This window comes from Cupressus sempervirens, chromosome 5 (genome assembly GCF_028749045.1).
Source record: "Cupressus sempervirens isolate cs-2001-9-10 chromosome 5, ASM2874904v1, whole genome shotgun sequence".
Taxonomy (NCBI): domain Eukaryota; kingdom Viridiplantae; phylum Streptophyta; class Pinopsida; order Cupressales; family Cupressaceae; genus Cupressus; species Cupressus sempervirens.
In genome coordinates, this window is record NC_143122.1 from 271289078 (window position 1) to 271314984 (window position 25907).

General features: G+C 38.0%; 1 protein-coding gene across 1 annotated transcript in view; it reads right to left on the minus strand.

The window, feature by feature from the left end:
* The window catches only part of LOC149555612 (uncharacterized), a 63052-nt gene that overhangs the window by 36077 nt on the left and 1068 nt on the right, over positions 1-25907 (minus strand). Inside the window, exons 4-5 of the mRNA XM_089829730.1 lie at positions 25686-25739; positions 25521-25589 (exon numbers count right to left, since the gene is read on the minus strand). Coding sequence (XP_089685856.1) covers positions 25521-25589; positions 25686-25739 — 123 coding nt within the window. The remainder of the gene's footprint in view (positions 1-25520; positions 25590-25685; positions 25740-25907) is intronic.

A 25907-nucleotide genomic window follows, 5' to 3' on the forward strand; every position in this document is an offset into this window, starting at 1 on the left:
ACAAAATTTCTTAGTGTTATGCCAATTTGAGCCTTACCTATCCAATTTTGGGAAGACACTTTGAGGGTATTAGCAATGTTATTGATCATTTTTAAAAGGTAGATTCAACCACCTCTAACATTGGCCATTCCACCTTTGCTTAAATTTTGGCGGATAAAAACATATGCAAGCCTCTTCATGGAGAAGTCACCTTGATGATTGAGTTAGTAAACGGTTTCAATCACTTGATTATGAGAGCCAATTGTTTTGATGTAGGCATTTCTTTGCTACAAGACATCTTGTTTTTTAGTGTCCACAATCTTACCATAGGAATTGCTAGCTCTACTACTTGGTGTCATAATGCCCTCCTCAACTATTTGACATTTATGTACCTGATATTCCCACTTTGGTAGATAAGGTTCCTTGTCCTACCTCCCTATTGGTAGATCACGATGTGATTGTGGAGGATCTAAATTTAGCTTCTATTGCAAGTTTGATCAGAGTGAGAAGTTGAATGAGGTATTGATGTTGTCATTGATGTCAACATGTTCCTATTGTCGTTGGTGACTGGCTAGGCAGAGGCTCTTGAGTTTTATGTGCAGCGATGCTAAGAGTTTTTCTCTACATTTCTTCTACATCAGAAATCTATTGATGTCGTTTGGATATGTATTTAAACAGTGTTTGGAGGTATTGGATTGGAGATTTTTTGCTCTAAATCGTACTTCAAAGTAATTGGTGTTCAACTGTGTGTTATTGTGTTTGACAGAGTTTCCTGTGAGAGATGTGTGCTCCACATTTCTGTGCTTGTTGGTTTCTGTTACTATGGATTTGGGATTTAATTCATGATGATCATATCTTCATTTATTTCAGTTGGCACGAGTGTTTTGTGTTTTGAAGGCATGTACTCAAATTCCAATGGTGTTTACTTTAGGTTTGGTTGACCTTAGGTGTTTATACTTTCATATAAAATCTCCAGTGAATGAAAATTAAAGAGTAACATCTATGATGTATATTTTGGTCCCAGTAAAGATGTGGTGTGGTTCACTTCTCATTCCTTTCCACCATGGGAATGTTTAAATGCCAACCTAATTTAAATTAGGCTAGGTTAAGATGATCAGCCAACCTTTGGAGATTTCGCAAACATGAGGATGCTATAAGTAGAGGGTGAAGGTTTAACAGTGAAAGTATGCAGTTAGGATGTTTGAAAAAGAATCTATCTCCTTGTATGTATGAATATGAGTTGGTGCAAACTGTTGTGATGTGCAATGTGGACTTTAATGTGTTGCAATTGACTACCGAAAGCAATGAGCAGAAAGTATTTACAATCTTTTAATCATGTTGCAAAGCTGAGTCAGTGGTGAATTTTTTCTCTTTTACTCTTTCTCATTTGAGCAGTGAGAATTTCACAGTGAGCCTCTTTGCAATGAACATTGTTTGTAAAATCACCCTAATGGAGGTGTTTATAAAATTGAGAATTAATCTTCTCAATTGTTTTTCCCTTAATAGGGTTTTCTACATAAATCTGGTGATTCCTTCCGCATGTTTTTTGTTTTCACATGTCCCTTTCATTTTTAGATTATTTTTTGATTAAAGATTAAGATAAGTTTTTGTAGATCAAAGTCAAGGAAATAATTTATAAGTTTTATAGACAATTGCTTCACCCTTCCTCTCCCCTCTCAATTGTCCCATGCATTTAACAATTTCTCTGAGTTTTGGTCCCTTCGGGAAGAGCTTAACCAATTGAGGAGATCTTGATGGCACACAAATTGACTACTCCTATGTTTGATGGATTTGACTATACATTAGGCTGCATCATTTCAGCACCAATGCCGAAATGTCATGCTGGCTACAGAACTTTTTTGCTTTGTTTTGTGAAATGATAGCAATGATTTATTATTTTTCGCCTCAACCATCTTGCAACTGTTTGTACCCTTGCTCTCTTCAATGAATTTATCTATTTTATATGTAATAAATTGGCAACTTTCTCTGGCATTTGCGAAGATCTCTTTGCTATAAGTTAAATTGTAGCAACTGCTGTCCCATTAATCGGCTCCTGCTTAATACTGGCATTAAAACTAGTTTCAATTTTAATATCCTGCTTACCACTTTGTACTCTGATTCTTGATGATTGGAATGTCCTTATAATGTCAGCATTCCTTTCAAGAGCATCCCTTAATTTAAAGGAATTCTGTGCCATTCAGTACAGTTTACATCTTCTAAATTACATGAGAAAATGCCAAAAAAGGAAAAGCATGTGTAGCTCTTCTTGTTATCCATTTTCCCTCATATATTTAACGGTTAACCAACCAAAGCTATTTCACTAACATGCACATCAATTCCAAGGACCTTGAAAAGTAGATTACTAACACATTTCAACTATTTTCTAGTTTAATGTAACCATATTTATGATTTATTTTCTAAATAATTTCCATTTTTTATTTACTACTTTGGGTATTCTATAGTTTACATCCTTGATATTATTATTATAATAGATAATTGTCTATTATTAGTTAATGGTAATCTATTGTATATATTTAGTTAGCTTTAGTTAGATGTAGCTTTTTTAGCTTTCTTTTAGCTAGAATAAAATGTTTCTATTCTTTATGATCTTTTCCTAAGGAAACATCGTTCCATTCTTTTGTATACAATGACCTCTCAGTCTCTTTTTATAACAAGCAAGTATTGTACCAATTACCTCGTAATATGGTATCAAAGTCAATGCTTCAAATTTTTTCGAAAAATTTATAATTTCTATTGAAATTATTTGTTAAGATTTTTCAAAATTATTTCTGCTCTTTCACAAAAAAACCCATCTAGGGTTTCTTTTTTTTGCATCATCTATTTGAATCTTGGAGATTTGCAACCAAAAATTGCACCTGTAATAGATTCGGCTAGGGTTTTCAAAGAAACAAATCACAAAATTTGTCTGCAAATGGAATGATCCCTGGTTTGTGATTCGTTGATGCAAAGTTTCGGCCATTTGACTGCATCCCATGCGATTTTCTCCTACTCACGACTAGCAAAATCGCATCTAATCTCTACCCCTAAGCAATTTTTCCAAATCGTGTCTGTTCATGTGTGTGTCAAACTGGTGTCTATTCTTGTGTGTCGAACTTTCGCACCATTTTTTGGTGGTATAAGACAGCTCACGACTACATTTCTCTAGCTTTTTCCCAAATAAAATTGCGCCCTTCACACAACGTTTGTCACCTTTCAAATCCACCTGTTTCTTGGTCGACTTCTGCTACGGATTTCATCCAAATCTACCATTGTTTGGAGCTCATTTTGCAACCTAGGGTTTTCTTCAAAACCCTAATTTCTGAGCTCGAAAAAATATTTTGATTTTAGATTCTTGGTGGGTTTTTTGAGAGACTCGATTATCGTTGGTTTTTTTGGGTGTCTCAATTTTTTTGCCATAATATTTGAGCTAGTGGATCCAAAAACCGACAACATATTCCCTCTAGGCTTTTCGAGCTCTGTTCTAGGTTACTCTTCGAATTTTCTGTGGTCTTTTGTTTTTTGTGCCTCGAAGAATGTGCCTTCACAAATTTTCACATGTTTTCATTGAAAAATGTGCCATGGCATCTTTGACAAACATTCTGCTCGAGCACAACTCCAAATTCAATGGTCAAAATTATGGCACTTGGAAGCAGTGGATCATCACAATTTTTGAATATCAAAACACCGATCAACTTGTTCTGGGTGTTACGAAGCGTCTGACTGCTCCTAATCTTGATCAGGATACATGGGATCTAAATAATCAGGTGGCGGTGATGTTTCTCAAGATATTTGTGGCTGATGATCAGCTCTCTTAGATTCCATCTGGCAAGACAGCTACCGAGATCTGGACACGCCTCAAAGGTCTTCATGGGACTTCTGACAAAAAAAGGGCTTTCTTTTTACAGATGAGCGAACCTCGCTCCAGGCATAGCTGAATAGGATTCAGGAAATTCGTGATCAGTTACTTGCCATCGATCACAAGATGGAGGAAGAGGATATTGTGGTTATCACTATTCGGAGTTTACCAAAGTCCTACGAGCATTTTATCAAGACTCTCAACATCACGTCTTCTAGTATTGATATGAAGTTCACTACTCTCTACACACTTCTGCTTCAGCAAGATCAGTGAAAACAACAGTTTGGTAAAAGCTCCACCTCCACAGAGCAAGCTTTCCTTGCTAAATCCTTTCAGAAGGATAAAGGCAAGTTTTAGCAGTCGTCTCAGCAAAAGTCTTCTGCTCCAACATTAGATGGCTCCTAGAAGAAAAGAATTCAATGCAACTTTTGCTACAAGTTTGGTCAAATGAAGGTTGAATGTCGGAAACGCCTAGTTGCACAATCTAAGCAATCAGGTTCGCAGCCCAAAGTGAACAATGCAAAGCACACTGAATAGACGGAATCTTCCTTTTACACCTTCATGGCTAAAAGACCTATAGATCATGTCAAGTCGTCTGCCTAGTACATTGATTCAATTGTCTCTCATCATTTCACTCACTGTAGAGATCGGTTTACTAACTACCAGCCTTATTCTGATTCTATTATTTTTGGCGATGGATAAGAGTACACTATTGTCTGCCAAGGCAACATTCAGATTCAATCTACTGGGAGGAATATCATATTCCTTGATGTGTACTACGTTCCAGGGATGGAACTAAATCTACTCTTAGTTAGTCAGATGTTGCGACATTTTCCATAGTTGGATGTCACCTTTAGTTCACATCAATGTACCATCACTAATCGAGTGACTCAATCTATTGTTGCAATGGGTCTTGAGAATCATGGTGTTTTCAAACTTACTGATTCTAGTGATATGGGCACTTAAATGTGTATTATCTCTCACAGCTTGCTTGGTATGAGCTTGTTCTTGGATTGCCAAAAATTCAAACTCAATAGCTTGGAGTTTGTGATGCATGCTAGGCTAGGAAGCAACATCGCACACCTTTCACCAATGGCTATTCATGGCGAGCTTCTCAAGTACTTCAGCTTGTTCAAGTCAATATCTACAACCCTATGGGCACTCCTTTTGTTCTTGGGTCCAGGTATTTTTTGTTGTTTGTTGATGATTTCAATAGAAAAATGTGGGTATATTTCGTTAAAAAGAAGTCAGATGCATTTCCTGTATTTCAGAAGTTTAAACCTTTAGTAGAAAAAGAGTCTGGGAAATATATTATTACTCTTAGATCGAACAATGGGGTGGAGGGGGGGAGAATTTTGTTCTAATGCTTCCTCTAGCTTCTAGGATACTTGTGGCATCAAATGTCAGTTTACAACACCCAACACACCACAACGGAACAGTGTAGTTGAACGTCGGAATAGAACAATCACCGAGATGGCTTGATCCATGCTCGAACATAGACATGTTTCGAAGAAGTTTTCGACGAAGCAATTAATGCTGCAATTTATTTGTTGAACTGGTCACCCACAGTAGCAGTCAAAGGTAAAACTCTAGAAGAGGCCTAGTCAGGTCACAAGCCCAAAATTAGTCGCCTGAAGGTTTTTGGCTCCCTTGATTTTGTTTGGATCCCTGATGCGTCACGCACCAAGTTGGATGCCCAAAGTCACAAACTCATGCTTGCTGGATACAGTAGTCTTCACAAAGCCTACCGCCTGATCAATGTTAAGACATCCCATCTCATCTACAATCCTGATGTAGTCTTTGATGAGCAAGGAGGACCTTTCATGTATGTGTCTCCTGTTCCTGATCCAGCAGACCAGCCTATGAAGGCTGTTGCAACTCCAGTTATACCAGTGATCCTTGTACAGACACCTTCAGCTTCTCTTGCAGGATCACCTCGCTTTGTAGATGCTTCACCTGAGTTTGATCCAAATTCTTCTGATGAGGAACCTAATCACCAAGCATCTCCTAATACTAATGTTGGTTCTTCTCCTCTCCAACCTAAGTGGTAGGCTAAGACATTTGCCGATCTTTGTGATGATGAGCTCATTGATGGGAGAACTGCTCGAAAAAAGAGCATACCTACAAAGTCTATCAACTTTTCTCTCATGGCCAACTTTCACCGTGTGTTTGAACCTGAAACATACTCCGAGGCTAAAGGAATTCCAAAGTGAGAACAAGCCATGACATCTGAACACCAGAGCCTGCTAAAGAATAACACTTGGGTCCTTTATGATCTTCCACCAGGGAAGAAACCCATTAGCTACAAATGGGTTTACAAAATCAAATACAAATCTGATGGTACTTTGAATAAGTACAAAGCTTGTTTAGTTGCAAAGGGCTTTTCTCAACGTCAGGACATTGATTATGAGGTGACCTTCCTACAGTAAAAATGAGCACCATCAGATTAGTCTTAGCCATGGCAACGCAATTTGGTTGGAAGGTCCATCAGATGGATGTCAAGAGTGCTTTCTTGAATGGTGATCTCCATGAAGAGGTCTACATGACACAGCCTCCTGGTTTCAAGGTTGTTGGTAAAGACCATCAGGTTCTCAAATTGGTAAAAGCTCTATGGCTTGAAGCAGGCCCCTCGAGCATGGTACATAAAAATTGATAAGTACCTTAGTGATTAAGGCTTGAAAAGGAGTTCTTCAGACTCAAATCTGTACATCAAGATTACTGACAGTGACATCATCCTTCTAGTTATTTATGTGGATGATTTGATCATCACTGGCAGTTCGGCATTTTTGATTTAGGGAATCAAACAGAATTTATGCCAGTCTTTTGATATGACTAACCTTGGGCTCATGCATTATTGCCTAGTTGTTGAGGTTTGGAAACCGTCTTCTAGTATATTCATCTCTTAGTCCAAATATGCCATGGCCCTGTTAGATAAATTTTGTATGCAGGATTGCAAGCCTGCATCTACACCTATGGAGAAAGGTCTCAAGTTATCTGCAAAGTTTGATTCTCCTTCAGTTGATGATACTACATACAGGCAACTCGTAGGCAGCCTCATCCACCTCTCTACTACTAAGCCTGATATCAGCTTTGCAGTTAGCTATATTTCACACTTTATGACAGCTCCTAAGGCTGATCATTGGATGGCAAAAAAGCGTGTGCTTCATTATGTGAAGGGCACTTTAGGTTATGGACTTCTGTACTCTCAAAAATTCTAATCCTAGACTCAATGGGTTCACAGATTTAGATTGGGCATGTTCTGTTGACAATAAAAAGTCAACTTCTAGATATCTGTTCAATTTGGGATCCGATGTAGTCACATGGATCAGTAAGAAGCAGCAAGCAGTTTCTCTCTCCTCTACAAAGGCCGAGTACAGAGGGATTGTCAAGGCAGGATATGAAGCTATTTGGCTTCATCAAATCCTTTGGAATATGTAAATGTCACCAGCAGGACCAATTACTTTGTTTGTTGATAACGAAGGTGTTATCAAGTTAGCCCGAAATCCAGTCTTCCATGAACGAACCAAGCATGTGGATGTTCATTGTCATTACATATGACAGTTGGTTGAAGGCAGGACAATAGATTTGCAGTATGTTCCTACCACAGATTAGACTGCAGACATTCTCACCAAGCCTCTTGGTCCTGATAAATTTGTCAAATTCAAAGGACAGCTTGGTGTTATAGATAGATTACCCATTAAAAGAGGGTATTATGATAATAGATAATTGTCTATTCTTAGTTAATGGTAATATATTGTATATATTAAGTTAGCTTTAGTTTCCTATAGTTTTTTAAACTATCTTTCACCTAGAATAGAATGTTTCTATTCTTTCCGATCATTTCCTAAGGAAACATCATTCCATTCTTTTGTATATAATGACCTCTCGGTCTCTATTAATAACAAGCAAGTATTGTACCAATTACTTCGTAATAAATATTCCCAACAGCCTTACCCCTTGTATCATCCTAACAAATTTTCCCCTTGTTCTACCAATGGCTCAGGCCTTAATATGTCCCCTCTCCTCCAAGTTCAGTTATGGCATAACTCAGTGAAATTCTTCTAGGTTACTGAAATCTGTTTAACAAGCAAACAGTAAAATCTTCATTCAACACAATCATTTGATATGTTGGCTTGATTCATGGGCTGCCTTTTGCAATTTCAATAATCCTCCACAAAGAATATTTGGGCTCTAAATTGGACACCAGATTATGATAGCGTACATCAAAAGAAAATCAAATTTGTCAGCCTGAAAGGATTTCCTTATGTCATGAAGCACAGAGCTCTTATCATGTCCAGCACCTTCATAATGGTGTGTGTTGATTTCTCAGGAGAAATATTTACTTCAAATCCACTTTTTATGAAGCTTGATCTTCACATAGGTTTAATGTGAGATATTTAGTAAAGGAGATCCCAATTTTAGCATTAATCATCAAGATACTAGCCTTGAGCTCACGAAACTTCTCATAGTGTATGAAAAACGGGTATATCTAAGTAACCCTGCCTCATTTGAAATAATTCAAAAAAATTATGGAACCACTTCAAATATATATGTCCAAATGAAATTAGAAGGCACAGGCAGGAAGATAGAAGACTGTTAGAAGCAGTATGCAGTTTGAGGGAACATACCCAAATTCCAAATTTAATAAACATGTGCAATTGATATCATTCTATCTATAAAAGATTTAAGTACAAAACAAGGCACGATTCCTTTCTGTGAATAATTCAGAAAGAAAAAAATGCAATTCTGCAGTCCAGGATCATACTTTATGGCAACGAATTCAATATGACAATGATATCAGCCAGAATAAGCAAATTGTAGTCTACAAAATTCCAAAGCCTGATTTTCTTTTTTATTCCTAGAGGTTATTAACTTAATGACTAAATCTTATTCTAGGCATGCATCTAGGAGATCTCCCACAGTGACCTTTCAATTTTTTCTTGCTTTCAATCATTTGAACCAAAACCAATGATCTTAATTTATGAAAAAATTAAACGCTTATTTATTTGATATATTCAAGATGCCAGGAAGACTGGACACATTTGTTTGACTCCTCAAACAAGGTGGTCTAAATTGCCGAGTGAAAAACCTTCACCCTCACCAAGTTGCTTGACTTACTTTGGAAGCAACCTTACTTGGAACAGTAGTCCGAGTACTCCTTATGTGCTCAAGATATTTTTCTAGTCAATTAAATTATTAATAAAAAAGGAATTGCTACACGAGTTTAGCTCTGTTCTTGAATTAAACTTTCTGAATTGGAAAATGGTTAACAGTAGCATTAAAGCTTTTTCCTTGAGAATGATAATTTTCTTTTTCATTATCTAGATAGATGTCAGAAGTTAGATCTACTTTAAGAGAGGTTTTGCAAATTATTTCCCAGAAACTTTATGAATTCATCAATTTTTCGTATTAAATTTATAGATACAACATTGTAAAATCCAGAAATAAATTCCTACAAGGTCGAAAGGAAGGTAGAAGCGAAGCAGTGAATATTTCCATAAAACGAATAATTGAAAGAGAAAGGATTGCTCTATGAGAGTTGAGGTTCTGATTCAATACGTTTGTGGCATTTGAGGTGGCAATTCATGTCAATTTACAGAAGTATATTCCGCTCAAAAGTTATTGTGCTTTTCGATGTTGGGGAGGAAAGTTTTGATTTACATTAAAAAGGTGAGGATCCCTTCCCACGAAGAGCAGAGTAGTAGATTGCAGAGTAGCAGAGTAGCAAAGTTTACCTCGAGGAAGGGTTTTTCAAGACAAGAACCAGAAAGCATTCCTTTCATTAGTAGGAGCGAAGCCCATCCTTAATTCGTCTCCCCAGATCTGAGTCGAAACTGACTAAAAGTTGTGGACCTACGGAAAACTCCCTAACCCTAGAAACATAGACCGCTCGGCTAAATTTGGGGGTCCAAACCCTAACCACTTTGCCACCATCGAATTCACTCTATCGCATCCTATGACAACCTGAAATTTGATCTCATTAGCGATCATTCTCCAAGCAGCCCAAACCCTAGTTGAAAATTCTGCACCCAAAAAAAGGTACCTTCAGCGAAATGCGGCTTCCATCATCGAGTGTTACAATGAGAAATCCTTGAGCCGATTCGAATTGTATTTGCCGGTAGTGCTTGAGCCAGGGTTTTGAGAAGCTGTTTTTGTGATTTGGTGCAGCGAACTCCAGCAGTGGCAACGAACTCCAGCAGCAACAACGATTTTCATCAAAGTGCCTCCAATTTTCTTCCAATTCGCCACAACCTCCATTTACAGCAACACATGACTCAAAAGCAGGTTTCATAAAGGATTCAATAGATTTTCAGAGTTCAAGATTGGAAAGCAGAGTCAGAGGTGCAAAATTAACATCGATTTCAATCGGATAAAATTACAATCAGATCAGACCATTTCTTGCACTGGATATCAACTTCTGAAAAGTTGCATCGGAAAGTCAGGTTGGATTAGGGAAAGTTAGAATCAGATTTGTAGCCAAGGATTCCGAAGTGTGACTTCCGTCAATCATTAATTTTCTACTATATTTACATGAGGGAAATCAGGCCCTATGACCTTCAGCAAATCCAGATCTGGGATTTGGTATACATTTACTAAGGTTTGTAATTGGATTATTGGAACACAAATATGATGCAGAGTGGGAAAAGGACCAGAAAGGTCAAGTGGTTCGATTCGTAAAAGGGTTATGGATTCATTACCCCTGATGATGGCAGCAAAGATATTTTCGTTCACAAGACATTGATTCACTATAATGGATTTAGATCTCTAGCAAAAGGGAAACTGGTTTTCTATTGAGCATGAGCAAGGTGGAAGGACTAGAGCTCTTGATGTGCATGGGAGGTTTTCGAACCAAGCTCATTTTCTTCTTCTTCATCATCATGGTGGGAAAATAGATGTAAGGGATTTCAACATATCATATGGCTTTGGCCGTAGTGGACATGGTGCAAAGAAGAAGAAACATGGTCACAAGGCTACCAAACCCCAGATCTAGCCAATTTTTGACATTTGTCATGGGCCATTTCAACGGCACCTTTTTTTATAAAACTAGTGAGGAGATCGGACATTTCAACTACCAACTCACTTCTTATGTGTCATGGTCAAATAACGTCTCCACTACCAATCCAAAACTTTTGTCTTATCCCAATAATATTTCACTTGAAGGCAAAAAATCTGTGGGAAATCAGCCTGCTAAAGTTTGGAAGGAAAAATTGGGGTCTACATCTTCAGTAAGATCAACTGGTCCCAAAAATAATATAGATAGTTTAAATGCCACACTCACAGATGGTGATGCCCAACTTCTTGTGATTGAAGATGGACTTCTCGAACCACAGATCTCTTACATGCTCGATACAACAATCATCGGTAAGATTTGGTGTTTTCTCCCAACTGCAGATCTTCTTTCTTGGGCGAAGCATTACTAGTATGGTGTTACTGATTTATTCTACATTGATCATAAGTCTTCCTTTTTTATTACTATATTTGATTTTAAGCTTGCTTGGGATAATGTTCTTCGAATTAAGAGTTGGTTTTGTAAAGAGTTAGGAATATATACCAACACTTGGTCTCCAAACTTTAAACCTAGTTATACAGCCTATGATTTTATGCCATTTTGGATTGAGCTTCCTGCTTTACCAATAGAATATAGAGATCTACAAATTATTGAATTAATAGCAAATAAAATTGGGGTATTCATCCGACATGATCTAGTTCCTTTTGATGAACCCTCACTTTCTATAAGGTTTTGTGCCTTGCTAAATTTGAATAAACCATTACCTTCTTCCTTAATTATGTCATCTAAATATGGAGGTTGGAACCAAACAATTATTATTTAGGATGCATAGACTGTGGTTAAGATGGCAGGTTGGTTGGGTCGTTTCATTAATCAATGTCGAAATCCAAGTTTCTCTAATCTGATAGTTTGTAGTAACCATAACTCTGACCCACTGAAGTGCACTTTCAGGACGCAGTCCGTTCCTTCTACCCCTAATGATGCTTGTGTATCTCAAGCTAAACTGTCAAGTGACCCATATCATTTCTCATTTGTAAATCTAATTGTTTACCACTCACCAAAGGATCTTTGTTATACAAAAAAAGATCAATCCCACGGAGACTATTCGGGTCCTAATAACTCCTAGTGTTCATTTTCGGAGAATTCTTTTTCTCTTATGAGGTTTCCAAATTTAGGGTCTTTTTCCTCTGATTTTGGTAAAAACTTTATGTTGTTTTTGACCCATATTTTCTTTAAATGGGATAATCATCGAGATAAGTATACAAGTCTAGATCAATTTCTTTTTACGTCATCAACATCTTCTAAACTTGCAATTACATATCCGGCTACCAATGAAGAAGATGTCATTTATCCCTCTCAGATAGATATTGTTGTTAATGAGCTCATTTTTAATGATCAACCTCTTTCTTTCTTGTCTAGATTAGAAGCTGCATCAATTTCCCAAGGACATTCATTGCCTTCTAAATATGCTCAAATTTTAGCAGTAGAGTGTAGTGTACCAATTCCTCCCAAATTCTTTGATGAAGATAACATGCTACATGACCTACCTAAGGATAATGTACACTTTAAATTGGATCCCCCTTCACCTAGGATGGAGGGCTTTATGAATGTTTTAGATCTTGGCTCGGCAATCAAAAAGTCTCTTGCTCAAACAGATAATTCTGGCCAAGCTAGGTCCCACCTTGTTGATCCACTTCTTACTAATGTTAGTTTTGATTTCTCCCAAAAATTGACCGTGCTGCAAACCCCCCTCTCATTATCTCTTATAACTAAAAAAATTTCTAAGCCTAGGGGTAGGCCATCGAAAGCATCAAAAGCTAAAAATGAAGTTGATGCAGGGATCAAATCAACTTTGGACGGTAATTTTCCTACCTCTAAATGATTGACAAGGAGTGCCAAGAGTGCTCCTTGTCAGTTATGAAGATCCTCTTATGGAATGTCAGGGGCATTAATGCCCCTGACAAACATAATAGGATCAAGTAGTGTCTTGATTCTATCCAATGTGATCTAGTTTTGCTTCAAGAGAATAAGCTATCAACAAATAACTTTCAGAAATCTGTTGGACATTGGTCAACATGGAATTCCTCACATGTTCCTAGCCTAAGTGCTTCTAGGGGCCTTGCTGTATTATGGAATCCTAGGACTATCAAGGCTCAACATCTTCATCAAGGAACTAATTGGCAAATGTTATCCATTCAACACTATGAACTTTCATTCCATTTGATTAATGTTTATGGCCCTACCCCTATGTCAGATAAACAAAGTTTATGGCTTACTCTTACAGGTATTATCCAGCAATCAGTAGGTGAAAATTTTATTATTGTCGGTGACTTTAATGCCATTCTTGATCCCAAGGATAAGTATGGAGGTATTATTCCCCCTCCTAGAGCTACCTAGGACTTTAATGACTTTGTTAACAATAATGCTCTATTTGAGGTTCCCCCACAAGCTGGATCTTTCACTTGGACTAATAGAAGAGTGGGTTCCACCGGATTGCAGTTAGATTGGATAGATATTTGTGTTTACAATGTTGGAAATCGGCAAATTATACTATCCTATCAAATATACTACCATGTTCACAATCTAACCATTTCCCTATTCAATTGTCCATTCTTCCATCAGATTCTCCTCTTACTAGTTTTTCTAGACCATCTTTTAAGTTTGAAAGTGTCTAGTATCGTCATCCCCACTTTGATGGCCTCTTAAAACAATGGTGGAAGGATGCTCCACTAAAGCCAAGAACCAAAATGTTTCAGTTTCACAAGAAAATGCAATATGTCAAAGAGCTTATCAAGATTTGGAATAAACATGTTTTTAAATATTTTTGAGGAGGAAAAGGTGGTAGAAGAAAAACTAGTTGAGATTAATGAACATATTTTACTCCATGGTTTAAATTCTAATATGCATTCAAGACAGAAGAATTTGCAAGAGGAGTGGTCTGAATTATGCAAGTGAGAAGAAGAGTATTGGAGACAAAAGTCTAGAGAATTGTGGCTTCAACAAGGGGACCAGAATACTAAGTTTTTTCATGCATCTACCAAACAAAAGAAGGCTAATAACACAATCTCTACAATTCATAACCATCTAGGAAATTTGATTTCTTACGCTAAGGGCATTCAAACTGAGAGTGTAAGGTTCTTTTCTAATCTACTTTCCCCTCCACCGCAGGATCCCCCCCTCTTCTCACCTTGTGGATGAGATCTTGGATTCCATTCCTTCTTTGGTTGCGCAACAAGACAATCTAATTCTTATGGCCCCATTTACTCTTTCTGAGATTCATGTTGTAGTCTTTTCTATGCTTGCTGATAAGGCACCAAGCCTTGATGGGTTCACTGCATTATTTTTTCAAAAATGTTGTGACGTCATTTGTTTTGAATTGCTTGAGGTTCTTAAAGAATCTAGGAAAAATGTTTCCATTTTGAAGAACTTTAATACTACCAATATTGCTCTCATCCCAAAGGTTAATGATCCCTATTCTTTTGTTGATTTCCGTCCTATTTCTTTATGTAACACTATCCATAAGATTATCACAAAGGCTATTTATTTGTGACTTAAGCCCATTATTCCAAAAACTATATCGACAGAACAAGGGGGTTTTGTTCCTAGTCGAGAAACAACTAAGGGAGCTATAATAGCCCATGAGACCCTTCATTCCATCAAAGAACATAATATTTCAGCCTTTGTTGCCAAATTAGATATGATGAAGGCTTACGATAAACTGAATTGGTCTTTTCTTCTTCTAGTCCTTCATCAGTTTGGTTTTTCTTCTAGGTGGTGTAAATGAATTAAAGCTTGCATTTCAGGTGCACATTTTTCTATTCTCATTAATGATGCACCAACAGGTTCCTTTGCCTCTTCCCAAGGAGTTTGTCAAGGTGACCCTCTTTCTCCATTCTTGTTTATCATTACGGCAGAGGCCTTCAGCAGACTTATTAACTGTTTTAATTTAAAAGGGTTGTGGAAAGGTATCAATATTGTAGATATATCTTTGTCCATAACCCATTCTCTTTTTGCTGACGATACTTTACTTTTTGGATCATCTACATATCAAGAAGCACAAAGTATGAAGAAAGCCATTGACCTATATACACAAGTTTCAGGTCAATTTATCATTGCAAATAAATCTAAAATTTATGTTTTTAATACATCCCAATTGGTTACTCAAATATAATCTGTCTTCTTGGTTTTCCCCATGATCACTTACCTTCTACTTATCTTGGTGTTCCATTTTTTATGGTATTAAACAAACCCTCTTATTGGAAATCTGTGATTGATCGTATCAATACTAGAATTAGTGCTTGGAAGGTTCGTTGGTTATCCCTTTCGAGTAGAATTTGCTTATCAAAGTTGTTCTTTCTGCCATTCCTAATTATTACTTCTCCATGTTACAAGCCCCCAAAGGTATCATCTCTCAAATTGAAACTTTAATCTGCACCTATCTTTGGTCAAATAATATGAATGGTCAAAAGAAAATACAACTAATTTCTATGCATGCCATGTCAACCTCTTATAGAATAGGAGGTGCCGGACTTCCCAATATTACTAATACAAATAGGGCTTTTGGTGCTAAACTTGTTTGGCAAATGTATGAAAAATCCTTTGCCAAATGGTGCTGCCTTTTACAATAAAAATATTTAGATAACTTGGAACCTTCCAGAGTTCTTACTGTGCTAGACCCGCCAAAGGGATCTATCATTTGGGATTTCATGATGGCTTCTTGAGAAGTTATTACTTCATTCATATCATGGCAAGTGAACAATGAGGATAGTGTCAATTTTTTGTTTGATTCATGGAATGGGTTCCCCCCTTGCCACTATTGATTCTCTAAAGGATTTTTCAAACATAGTGATTAAAGCTTGGGGGATGTCTTTTTCTACTTATGTCTCAACTATTCATAGATTCACATGACTAATCATTTGGCAAGACCCCTCAATTCTTCCTATATCCCACAATTAGGCTGCTTCTTTCAAACAAGTACTAGCTGAAAGAAATGTTTTTATGTCTAATCCACCAGATCATCTCTTTTGGGTTCCAGCTAAAGATGGTAAATACTCTATTAAACTAGAATGCTTGCTCTTCAACACAATCAGTTTAATCAGATCACATATCGTGCTTTTGAATTCTGCTGAAATAGCTTAGTTTTGCCAAAAGCAGGATGCTTTGCATGGCTTGCACTAAAGAACCGAATTTTAACTAGTGATCATCTTCACAGATTAAACATTTCTAATCCATTTAACTGTGTGCTCCGTCTGCAAGTTATAGAAACAACAGATCACCTCTTCTTAAATTTCCTTTTTGCCCAAGATTGTTGGCATTTTTTCCTTAATAAGCTTAATTTCCATATGCCATTACCTAATTCGCTATGGGATTTATTCCAAGCATGGCCAATCTTATACTCTAAATCAATGTTTTCACGTTTTTGGAAATGCATCCCTGCATCTGTAGTAAGGGCAATTTGGTGGGAAAGAAACAAGAGAATTTTTAGATAGACGTCATCTCCAATCCCTCAATTTTTGGAAGGATTAGGGAGATCAATTGTTGAGCTTGTTAATGCTTCAGTAAGTAAATACAAGGGTAAACATGTTTTTTCTCCTTGGATGGTTATGTTATTCATCGGTGGAAGGGTTTACTTTTTCCTCATCTTCTTGCTCCATTGTGTCCATCCATGATTCCTCTTATTCGAGCACAAACCAAGTGCATTCATCCAAGTGACGGTTATTTCAAACTCAATTTTGATGGGGCCTCTAGAGAAAATCCAAGCAACTTTGGCTATGGCATAGTCATTAGAGATTTTAAAGGGCATGTGATTGCAGCAAAATCATCTTCTCTCCCTCAGTGTACTAATAACAAAGCTGAGGCATTGGCCTTGCTTTTTGGTTTGGAACTTGCAAAATCACTTTCTATATCTAAGTTACATGTTGAAGGGGATTCATCCATTATTATTAATGCCTGTATTTGTCATGTCCCCTTCTTCGCACTAGTGTTTTGGCGCTAGGTTAATCTATCTTCACATACGGGTAGATTAACGACATTAGCTATTAGGATGCCTACCAGTCACATCGAAGATTTTATATTATGTACTTACAGTTATTTTATTCAAGTGTGTGTAGGTAAAGTTACTTTATTTTATAAAGTGACTTAAGCAACTACAGGACGAAATTGTGTTTTATCCCACATTCCTTGTTTCATTGTTGTTTCCCTCGCTTCAAGGTTATAAAAGGCGCTTGCATTGGGATTGACACAAGGATTTATGAATACAATACATTGGCACACTCCAATTGCTTTAATGTGACTAGTTGGAACTCTGAGAATAAAATCCCTCGAGTTCAGTTCTTTCCGAGGAAGTTGGACGTCACCCCAAAATCCTCTTTAGAAGATTAACTACAGTTCAGGGCAGGGAATCGGCAAGTACTCAATTCAGACAGTTTGAGAATAAGTGCATTTGGTTTTATATGAAATGCTTATCTGAGATATTGTGGAGATGACAGTAGGCAGATATCAGTTTAATATCAAGGACAAGTTTAGTGCTGAAAGCGTAAGTCTCCCTCCAAGGTCCTGGAGTCTAATGACAGTAACAACAGGCGAGAGCCAGTCTCAGCATTGACAAACTTCCCCACCCGCATTCGCACATTGCTCAAGGAAAGACATCACCAGTCGTGACTCCTATACGGATGAATGTTACAATCTTACTGCAGATTGAGTGGAGTATCCAAACTGAGACAAATGAACTAAGAGCAAACGTGAACAATAGTGAACTTTGACTTAGAAGGGAACTGTGAGTTTCACGGGTTTGTAGAAGCAGCAGCATTGACTATTATCTCCTCCCTAAATTGAGCTTGTGACTTTTCTCCATCGTATGTGAGCTAGAAGAGGCTATCAAGATAGTCGGCCAGTTGGGACAGGTTCCATGAAATGTGTTCGACTAAGTATTTGGGCATCCATCAACCCCGGCAGTGACACTCTCCCTTGTGACGATCTATTCATTTCACACCTTTGCATTATTCCTTTTACTAGATATTACAGACACAGAGATTACGGTCATATTGTTGCTATGCAAAGTTTAAACTCCATAATATGTGTCATAAAGCATGGACCTGATTAGTTAAGTTTTAATTTCAATATAGTTCTGTGTGATTGTGTTTTTTCCTATTATAAATCCATTGTTATTATATCAGTAAATAACTTGTATGAAGAGGATAAGATGCATAATGCTGAGGAACTATGATTTTGTGTCAACTATTTGACAATATACCTCAAGTACGAATTGGATTTTATTGTTCATAACTGGTAGAATTTACATACAATGGTAATAGAGCCTTTTTAGGTGGTCTAAGAACTGTTTGACAAAAATCCATCTCAACTATACAGTCGGCATTTTGATCAAAAATTTATGTTCAAATTATTACAGTGGTATCAGAGCCACAAGACCTATCATCTTGTGGGAAATAACAAATTTTTTGCAGACCAATTTTTACCCAAAAAATTGACAGCCAAGAATGAGTAGAAGACAACATAAATTCAGTCACCTACAGCTAGAACAAGCAGATTCTTCAAATCATATTGACATTGAAGACAGTTTTACAGTGGATGAAGAAATAACTTTTGAAACAGGTGAACAAGCTGATATTACTCAACAGGTTGATCATTTGGGACAAGTTGAACCAGAAAACAACGTTCAAATGGCACATAATGAAATTGAACAGGACAGGGAAGTCTGGGAAACATTGCAAACTATCAGAGATGGACAGAACAACATTGCCAATGCTCTTCAGCAATTAGCAGGTACTATGCAGCAGTTGGTCCTGGTTTATAGAAGAGCTCCAAGCCATCACAGTGGAGGCGGTAGTATAGCTAGATCTCCCCGAGCAGCTAAACCTCACACACATAACACTGACAGGCCCTTAATGCTAATTTTTAATGTAGAAGAAGAAGTTGTATGACCAGCAACTTCAAACTTATTACCGGACAATGTTATGGCAACGTTTGATGAGTGGGATTTGTTTATGGATCCAATTAAACAAAATCTGACTTTTGTTCAGTATTTAAATCAGAAAAGAGAGGCTGATAGGCAGCAGCAAGATCGAAGATTGAGAGCACCTAATAGGGACCTAAAACATGCTATGAACAAACTAACTCTCCCACCTTTGATGGCAGCGGTTAAACTTCCGCTAGAGCTTGGATTCACAAACTGGATACCTATTTGACACTTAAGTCTATGGCTGAAGCGGAAGCCATCAGATTTGCAACTATGCACCTTGAGGGAGTTGCATACGATTGGTGGCATCATGGACTAGTCACCGAGGATCATGGCCTCATAACTTCATACGAGATTTTCAGCTCCAAGCTGAGAACTCGCTTTGAGAGGAAAGATATTGAAGTCTATTACAGGGATTTGGCTCAGTTACGTCAGAGTGGGTCTTTGGATAAGTTCATTGATGAGTTTCAACATATATCACTTATGGTGCCAAATATGTCAAAGCAACACAAGGTAATGTTATTCACAAAGGGGTTACAGGACAGATATAGGGGTTTGGTTAAGGTACTTAAACCGAACACACTGGATGACACGATTAAGATCGCCCATGATTTGGATTCACCTTCATCGATATTACAGCCTCCCAAGAAACCTTATAGAGGATCTACATCAAGCCAAGGAAACAAAAACCAGCAAAAACCAAATCCTCCCAGATTGGATTTTGAAACTCGTAATGAACTCAGGAGGAAGAAATTGTGCTTCACTTGCAGGGAACCTTGGACCCCCAATCACAGATACTTTGGTAAAGACAAGATTCACTATGTTGAGGTTCTTTTCGAGGATGAAGGGGAGTGATAGGAGGGTGAAGATGTTGAGGGAAGCGAGGAAGAAGTTGAGGAGCAGCCCCTCAAAGATAAAAAGAAGAAAGCCGTCACGAAATAGCCTCCGGTTATAGCCACTCTTTCTAGTGATCTGGCATATCATCCTTTTAGAGTGAAGGGTGTGGTTAAGGGTCAGCGCATTGTTTGCCTCTTGGATACAGGAGCCTCTCATAATTTCATTAGTACACAGATGGTATCTAGGAGAGGTTTGCAAACAATTGACATACTCAAGTTTGAGGTGAAGGTAGTAGGCGGTGAGGTTTTGAGATGTACAGAGAAAGTAGTCGGTCTTCAGATACAGTTTGACGATTATCTTTTGGAGACTGATTTCTATGTTGTCGATTTGGAGGGTTTGGATGCCATTCTAGGTAGACAGTAGTTAAGGACTCTCCGCAAATATACTTTTGATCACGAGACCATGCAGTTGGAATTCTCACACGGTGATCGATTAGTAGTCCTAAAAGCCATACCAGATAGTGGACTCAGATTGATAACAACTCACAAGGATGGAAGCCATTTTGAGACATGATAATATAGAATGAGCGACACAGTGCTTCATCTCTTCGAAGGAGAGACAGGATACAGGACAGCAGTATCATTGTGACATTCAGACAGTCCTAGACAAGCACAGGAGGGTGTTTGAGGATACACCTCTAGGAATTCCACCAGATACAAGGTTTGAGCATATCATTGAGCTAGAGGAGGGTGCCAAACCCGTCATTACTACTCCTTATCGTCACCCCAAGCACTACAAGGAGGAGATAGAGAAGACGAGCAAGGAACTTCTAGATATGGGACATATAAAACCCAATTCTAGCCCCTTTGCCTCTTCAGTGGTGTTGGATAAGAAGAAGGACGGCACCCTTCAGATGTGTATAGATTACCACGCCTTGAACAAGAGAACCATTAAAAACAGGTATCTGATTCCCCACACTGATGAGTTACTAGATGAGCTTCATGTGGCTGTTTATTTCTCAAAGGTAGATCTTCAATCAGGATACCACCAGATACAAGTCTGAGAGGAGGATGTGCATAAGACAGCTTTTAGATGTCACTACAGACACTACGAGTTCTTGGTGATGCTATTTGGGCTCACTAACACACTAGCCACTTTCCAGTCATGCATGAACCATATTTTCAAAAAACAACTAAGGAAGAGTTTGTTGGTTTTCTTTGATGACATATTAATCTTTAGCAGGACTTGGGAGGAACATTTGTAGCACTTAGATGAGATCCTTAGTATCATGGAAGAACATTTTTTATTTGCAAAAGAATCTAAGTGCGAATTTGGACTAACCGAGATTCTCTATTTGGGTCATGTGATTGGTGCCGAGGGGGTTAAGATGCATCAGAAAAAGATACAGGCAATCCCAGATTGGCCACCTATGAGAGATGTATCTAGGTTGCTGGGTTTCCTTGGTCTTTGTTCTTATTATCGGCACTTCGCTAGAGGTTTTTCCCAGGTAGCAACACCCCTTACCGATCTAACACAAAAAGGGGCATTTAGTTGGACAGAAGATTCAGAGGCATCCTTTGATAAACTAAAACAGGTGATGAGTACATGTCCAGTGCTAGCATTTCCTAATTTTTTTAAACCTTTTTTTTAGAGTGTGATGCTTCAGGAAGTGGAATAGGGGGGCAGTATTGATGTAGGATTGTCATCCCATTGCTTTTGAGAGCAGGAAACTTAGGGGCAGCAAATTACTATATTCCACTTATGATAAGGAGATGCTGGTCATAATGCATGCCTTAGCTAAATTTAGGCAGTACTCGGTGGGAAGTAAATTTACAGTGAAGACCAACCTTAACAGCTTACGCTACTTCTTGGAACAGAAGGTTGAATGAGAGACAACAGAAATGGGTCAGCAAGATCCAAGCTTACGATTTTGACACTGAGTATGTCAAGGGGAAAAATAATATAGTTGTTGATGCTCTTTCCCAAAGACCCCCAGTGCTAGAGTGTTATGCCATTTCCAAGATTTCAGCAGATTAGAGGTCCCAATTGTTAGTGGAGTATTCCAAAAATGCTCACGCATGTCAAATTATGGATGGTATACTTCAGGACGAGCAGTACAAGGTGATGAATGATGTTATATATTACAAAAGTAGAATCTACCTAGTACCTGAATCTAAACTAAGGGGGGATATTATGCACACCATATACGATGCACTATCAACAGGGCACCCAGGTTTTTTCAAAACCTACAGGCAGATCAGGGAGAGATTCTCTTGGAAGGGGCTAAAGGACGATGTATTGCAGCATGTTAGGGAGTGTCAGACTTGTCAGCAGAACAAGTCTAAGCAAGGCTTTCCTGCAGGTTTACTTCAGCCTCTCCCTATTGCCGCTCAGGGGTGGGAGAGCATCTCCATGGATTTTATCATAGGGCTACCTAGGGTCTAGGGCAGGGATTGCATCTTTGTGGTGGTAGACAGACTGATTAAGTTCGCGTACTTCTTCACAATTGCCGCGGATTGGTCAGCCTCTCAGGTGGCTGAGTTGTTCTTCCGAGAGGTTTTTTGTCTCCATGGATTACCGAAGACTATTGTGAGTGACAAGGACAGTAGATTTCTCGGCACATTTTGGCAAGAGATTTTTAGATTGACAGGGACAAAGTTAACTCCTAGCACTAGCTATCACCCGCAAACAGATGATCAGACCGAAATAGTGAATAAATGGGTGGATGGGTACTTGAGGAATTACATTGCAAGTCAACAGAGAGCATGGGTTAAGTAGCTGTATTTGGAGGAGTATTGCTACAACTCCACTTATCATATGTCTATTCAGATGACTCCCTTCTACGCCCTTTATGGTTATGAGCCTCTCTCCTTTATTGATTTAGCCTTACAGGACAGTAGGGCGCCATTGGCCAAAGATTGGATTTCGGATCAGTAAGACATCCTCAGAGCTCTCAGGGATAATATTCAATAGGCACAGAACGAGCAAAAGTTATATGCTGACCGGCATCGTTCTAAGCAGAGTTTTGACTGGGTGACAAGGTTTTTCTTCGTCTACAACCATATAGACAAAGCTCCTTGAAAAAAAGTGGGTCAGAGAAACTTAAGCCCAAATTTTATGGAACTTACTGCATCACCAAGAGTGTGGGAAAGGTTACTTATGAGTTGGGTTTGCCAAGTGACAGCCGAATCCACAATGTATTTCATGTCTCATGCCTCAAGAAGGTCATTGACCAATAGATTGTGCCTTCAAATAGTTTGTCTCCGCTTGATAAGGTGGGTAAACTTATTTTGGTGCCCAAAGAGGTGATTGAAACTAGGGAAAGGAGGTTGCGTAATAGAACTGTCAGGGAATATTTGGTTCGTTGGAAAGACTTACCATATGAGGACACCACCTGGGAGGGTGAGTCTATTCTGCAACACCCAGCATTGAGATTGCTTGAGGGCAAGCAATCCTGGGAAGGGAGGATTGTCATGTCCCCTTCTCCGCACTAGTGTTTTGTGCCAAGTTAATCTATCTCCACATCCGAGTAGATTAACGGTATTAGCTATCAGGATGCCTACCAGTCACATCGGAGATTTTATATTATATACTTCAGTTAATTTACTGAAGTATGTGTGGGTAAAGTTACTTTATTTTATATGTCTTTTATTTTATAAAGTGACTTAAGTGACTATAGGACAAAATTGTGTTTGATCCCACATTCCTTGTTTCATTGTTGTTTCCCTCACTTCGAGGTTATAAAAGAAGGAGCTTGCATTGGGGTTGACACAAGAATTTATGAATACAATACATTGGCACACTCTGGTTGCTTTAATGTGACTGGTTGGAACTCTGAGGATGAAATCCCTCGAGTTCGGTTCTTTCCGAGGAAATTGGACATCAACCCAAACTCCTCTTTAGAAGATTAACTACAGTTCAGGGCAGGAAATTGGCAAGTACTCAGTTTAGACAATTTGACAGTAAGTGCATTTGGTTTTATATGAAATGCTTATCTGAGATATTGTGGAGATGACAGTAGGCAGATATCAGTTTAATATCAGGGACAAGTTTAGTGCTGAAAGCGTAAGTCTCCCTCCGAGGTCCTAGAGTCTGAGGATGGTACAGCAGACGAGAGCCATTCTCAGCGTTCACAGACTTCCCCACCCACATTCACAAGTTGCTCAAGGAAAGACGTCAACAGTCATGACTCCTCTATGCATGAATGTTACAGTCTTACTGTGGATTGAGTGGAGTCTCTGAATTGAGACAAATGAACTAAGAGCAGACGTGAACAACAGTGAGCTGTGACTTGGAAGGGAACTGTGAGTTTCATGGGTTTGTAGAGGCAGCGGCATTGACTATTATCTCCTCCCCGGGTTGAGCTTGTGACTTTCCTCCATCGTACGTGAGCTAGAAGAGGCTATTGAGACAGTCGGCCAATTGGGACAGGCTCCATGAAATGTGTTCGGCTGAGTATTTGGGCGTCCATGAACTCCAACAGTGACACTCTCCCTTGCGATGGTCTGTCCATTTCACAACACCTTTGCATTATTCCTTTTACTGGATATTACAGACACAGAGATTACATTCATATTGTTGTTGTGTAAAGTTTAAACTCCATAATATGTGTCATAAAGCATGGACCTGATTACTTAAATTTTAATTTCAATATAGTTCTGTGTGATTGTGCTTTTTCCTATTATAAATCCATTGTTATTATATCAGTAAATAAATTGTATGAAGAGTGTGCATGTTCATGAGGTCTAATGGCTGAGGAACTGTGATTTCGTGTCAACTATTTGACAATATACCTCAAAGTACGAATTGGATTTTATTTTTTAGAACTGGTAGAATTTACATACAGTGGTAATAGAGCCTTTTTAGGTGGTCTGAGAACTATCTGACAAAAATCTATCTCAACTATACAGTCAGCATTTTGATAAAAAAATTAAGTTCAGATTATTACAGTATTAACCGTCATGTATATAATTGGTCCATACAGTATATATTACATCAAGTATGGTCTCTTCTTGATTCAATCTTTGAATGTTACATCATGCATACTTATAGAAAAGGCAATCTTTTAGCTGATTGTCTGGCTAATTTGGGTGTTGAGGGGGTTTATATTAACTCTTTACTTTTCCACTTAACCTCCTTGATCTCCCCAATTTGGTTAATATTATGACAAAAGAATATGTTTAGAATAAGGTTGAGTCCTCATATTTTATTTGATAGTAAATTACAACTTCTTTATGATTTTGTATGTTTTTTCTTTTATGGATCTCACTTGTTCTTTTGAGATATTGTATGCAGATCAGGGTCTTGGATTGCACTTGCATCAAATGGCTTTCTTATATCAAGGTCTCAATTGGAGTTTTGGATGTAGATTAGCGATGGTAATCTTTATGACAGTTTTTGGCTGGGCTCTTGGTCTTGTCTCTGGCACCAAACAATGAATTGTATTCATATGAGTTTTGGGCTCTTTGTAATCACTATATTCTCGATTTGGGAATCTCTAGGACAACATTCTTTAGTGTTGATAGATACTCTCTTGATGCAGTATTTCTTCTTCTACATCCTTTTTTGTATCAGGCAATAACCGGAGTTTCTCTTTCCTAGTTCTTTTCTTCGGGAGCTTTTTTGAACCAATTATTACTAATATAAATATAATGTTTCGCCAAAATATATATATATATATATATATATATATATATATATATATATATTGATATATTGTAGAATCCAGATAATTTTAGTTGAAACAATCATGCCTAGATAAATTCTTATTCTTTTCAAAGTCAACAACAGAAGCTGAAGAAATGCCTAAATTATGTGATTCTTATTAGAAAGAAGAATAGGTTTATTTGTCAGGATTTACTCACCTCATCATAAAGATACGGAAATGGATAACCAAAACTCTTAGCTTCCTCAGCCATAAAATCTGGACCATCCTGCACAAAAGAAGGGGAAATCGTCCTCTGTAAGCTTTTGTACAAAGCAAGGCCTATTCACCTTCTTCTCAAGTTCTTTGGGATATATGATCATACCTGAGGATGAGTAACAATTGAATTTGATGATATCGCTACAGTTGCAAGCCCTTTCTGCATGACAAGCAATTAAATAATTCATTCAGTAGATGGATACCCATAGAGATATAAAGAAATATAATTACATAGCATACATGTATCCCTGGCCCTGGCCCAGTGTCAAGTGGTAAGATGGGTCAGCAAAACCCATGTTTTACACCCTCCGATATGTGAGTCCCCGGC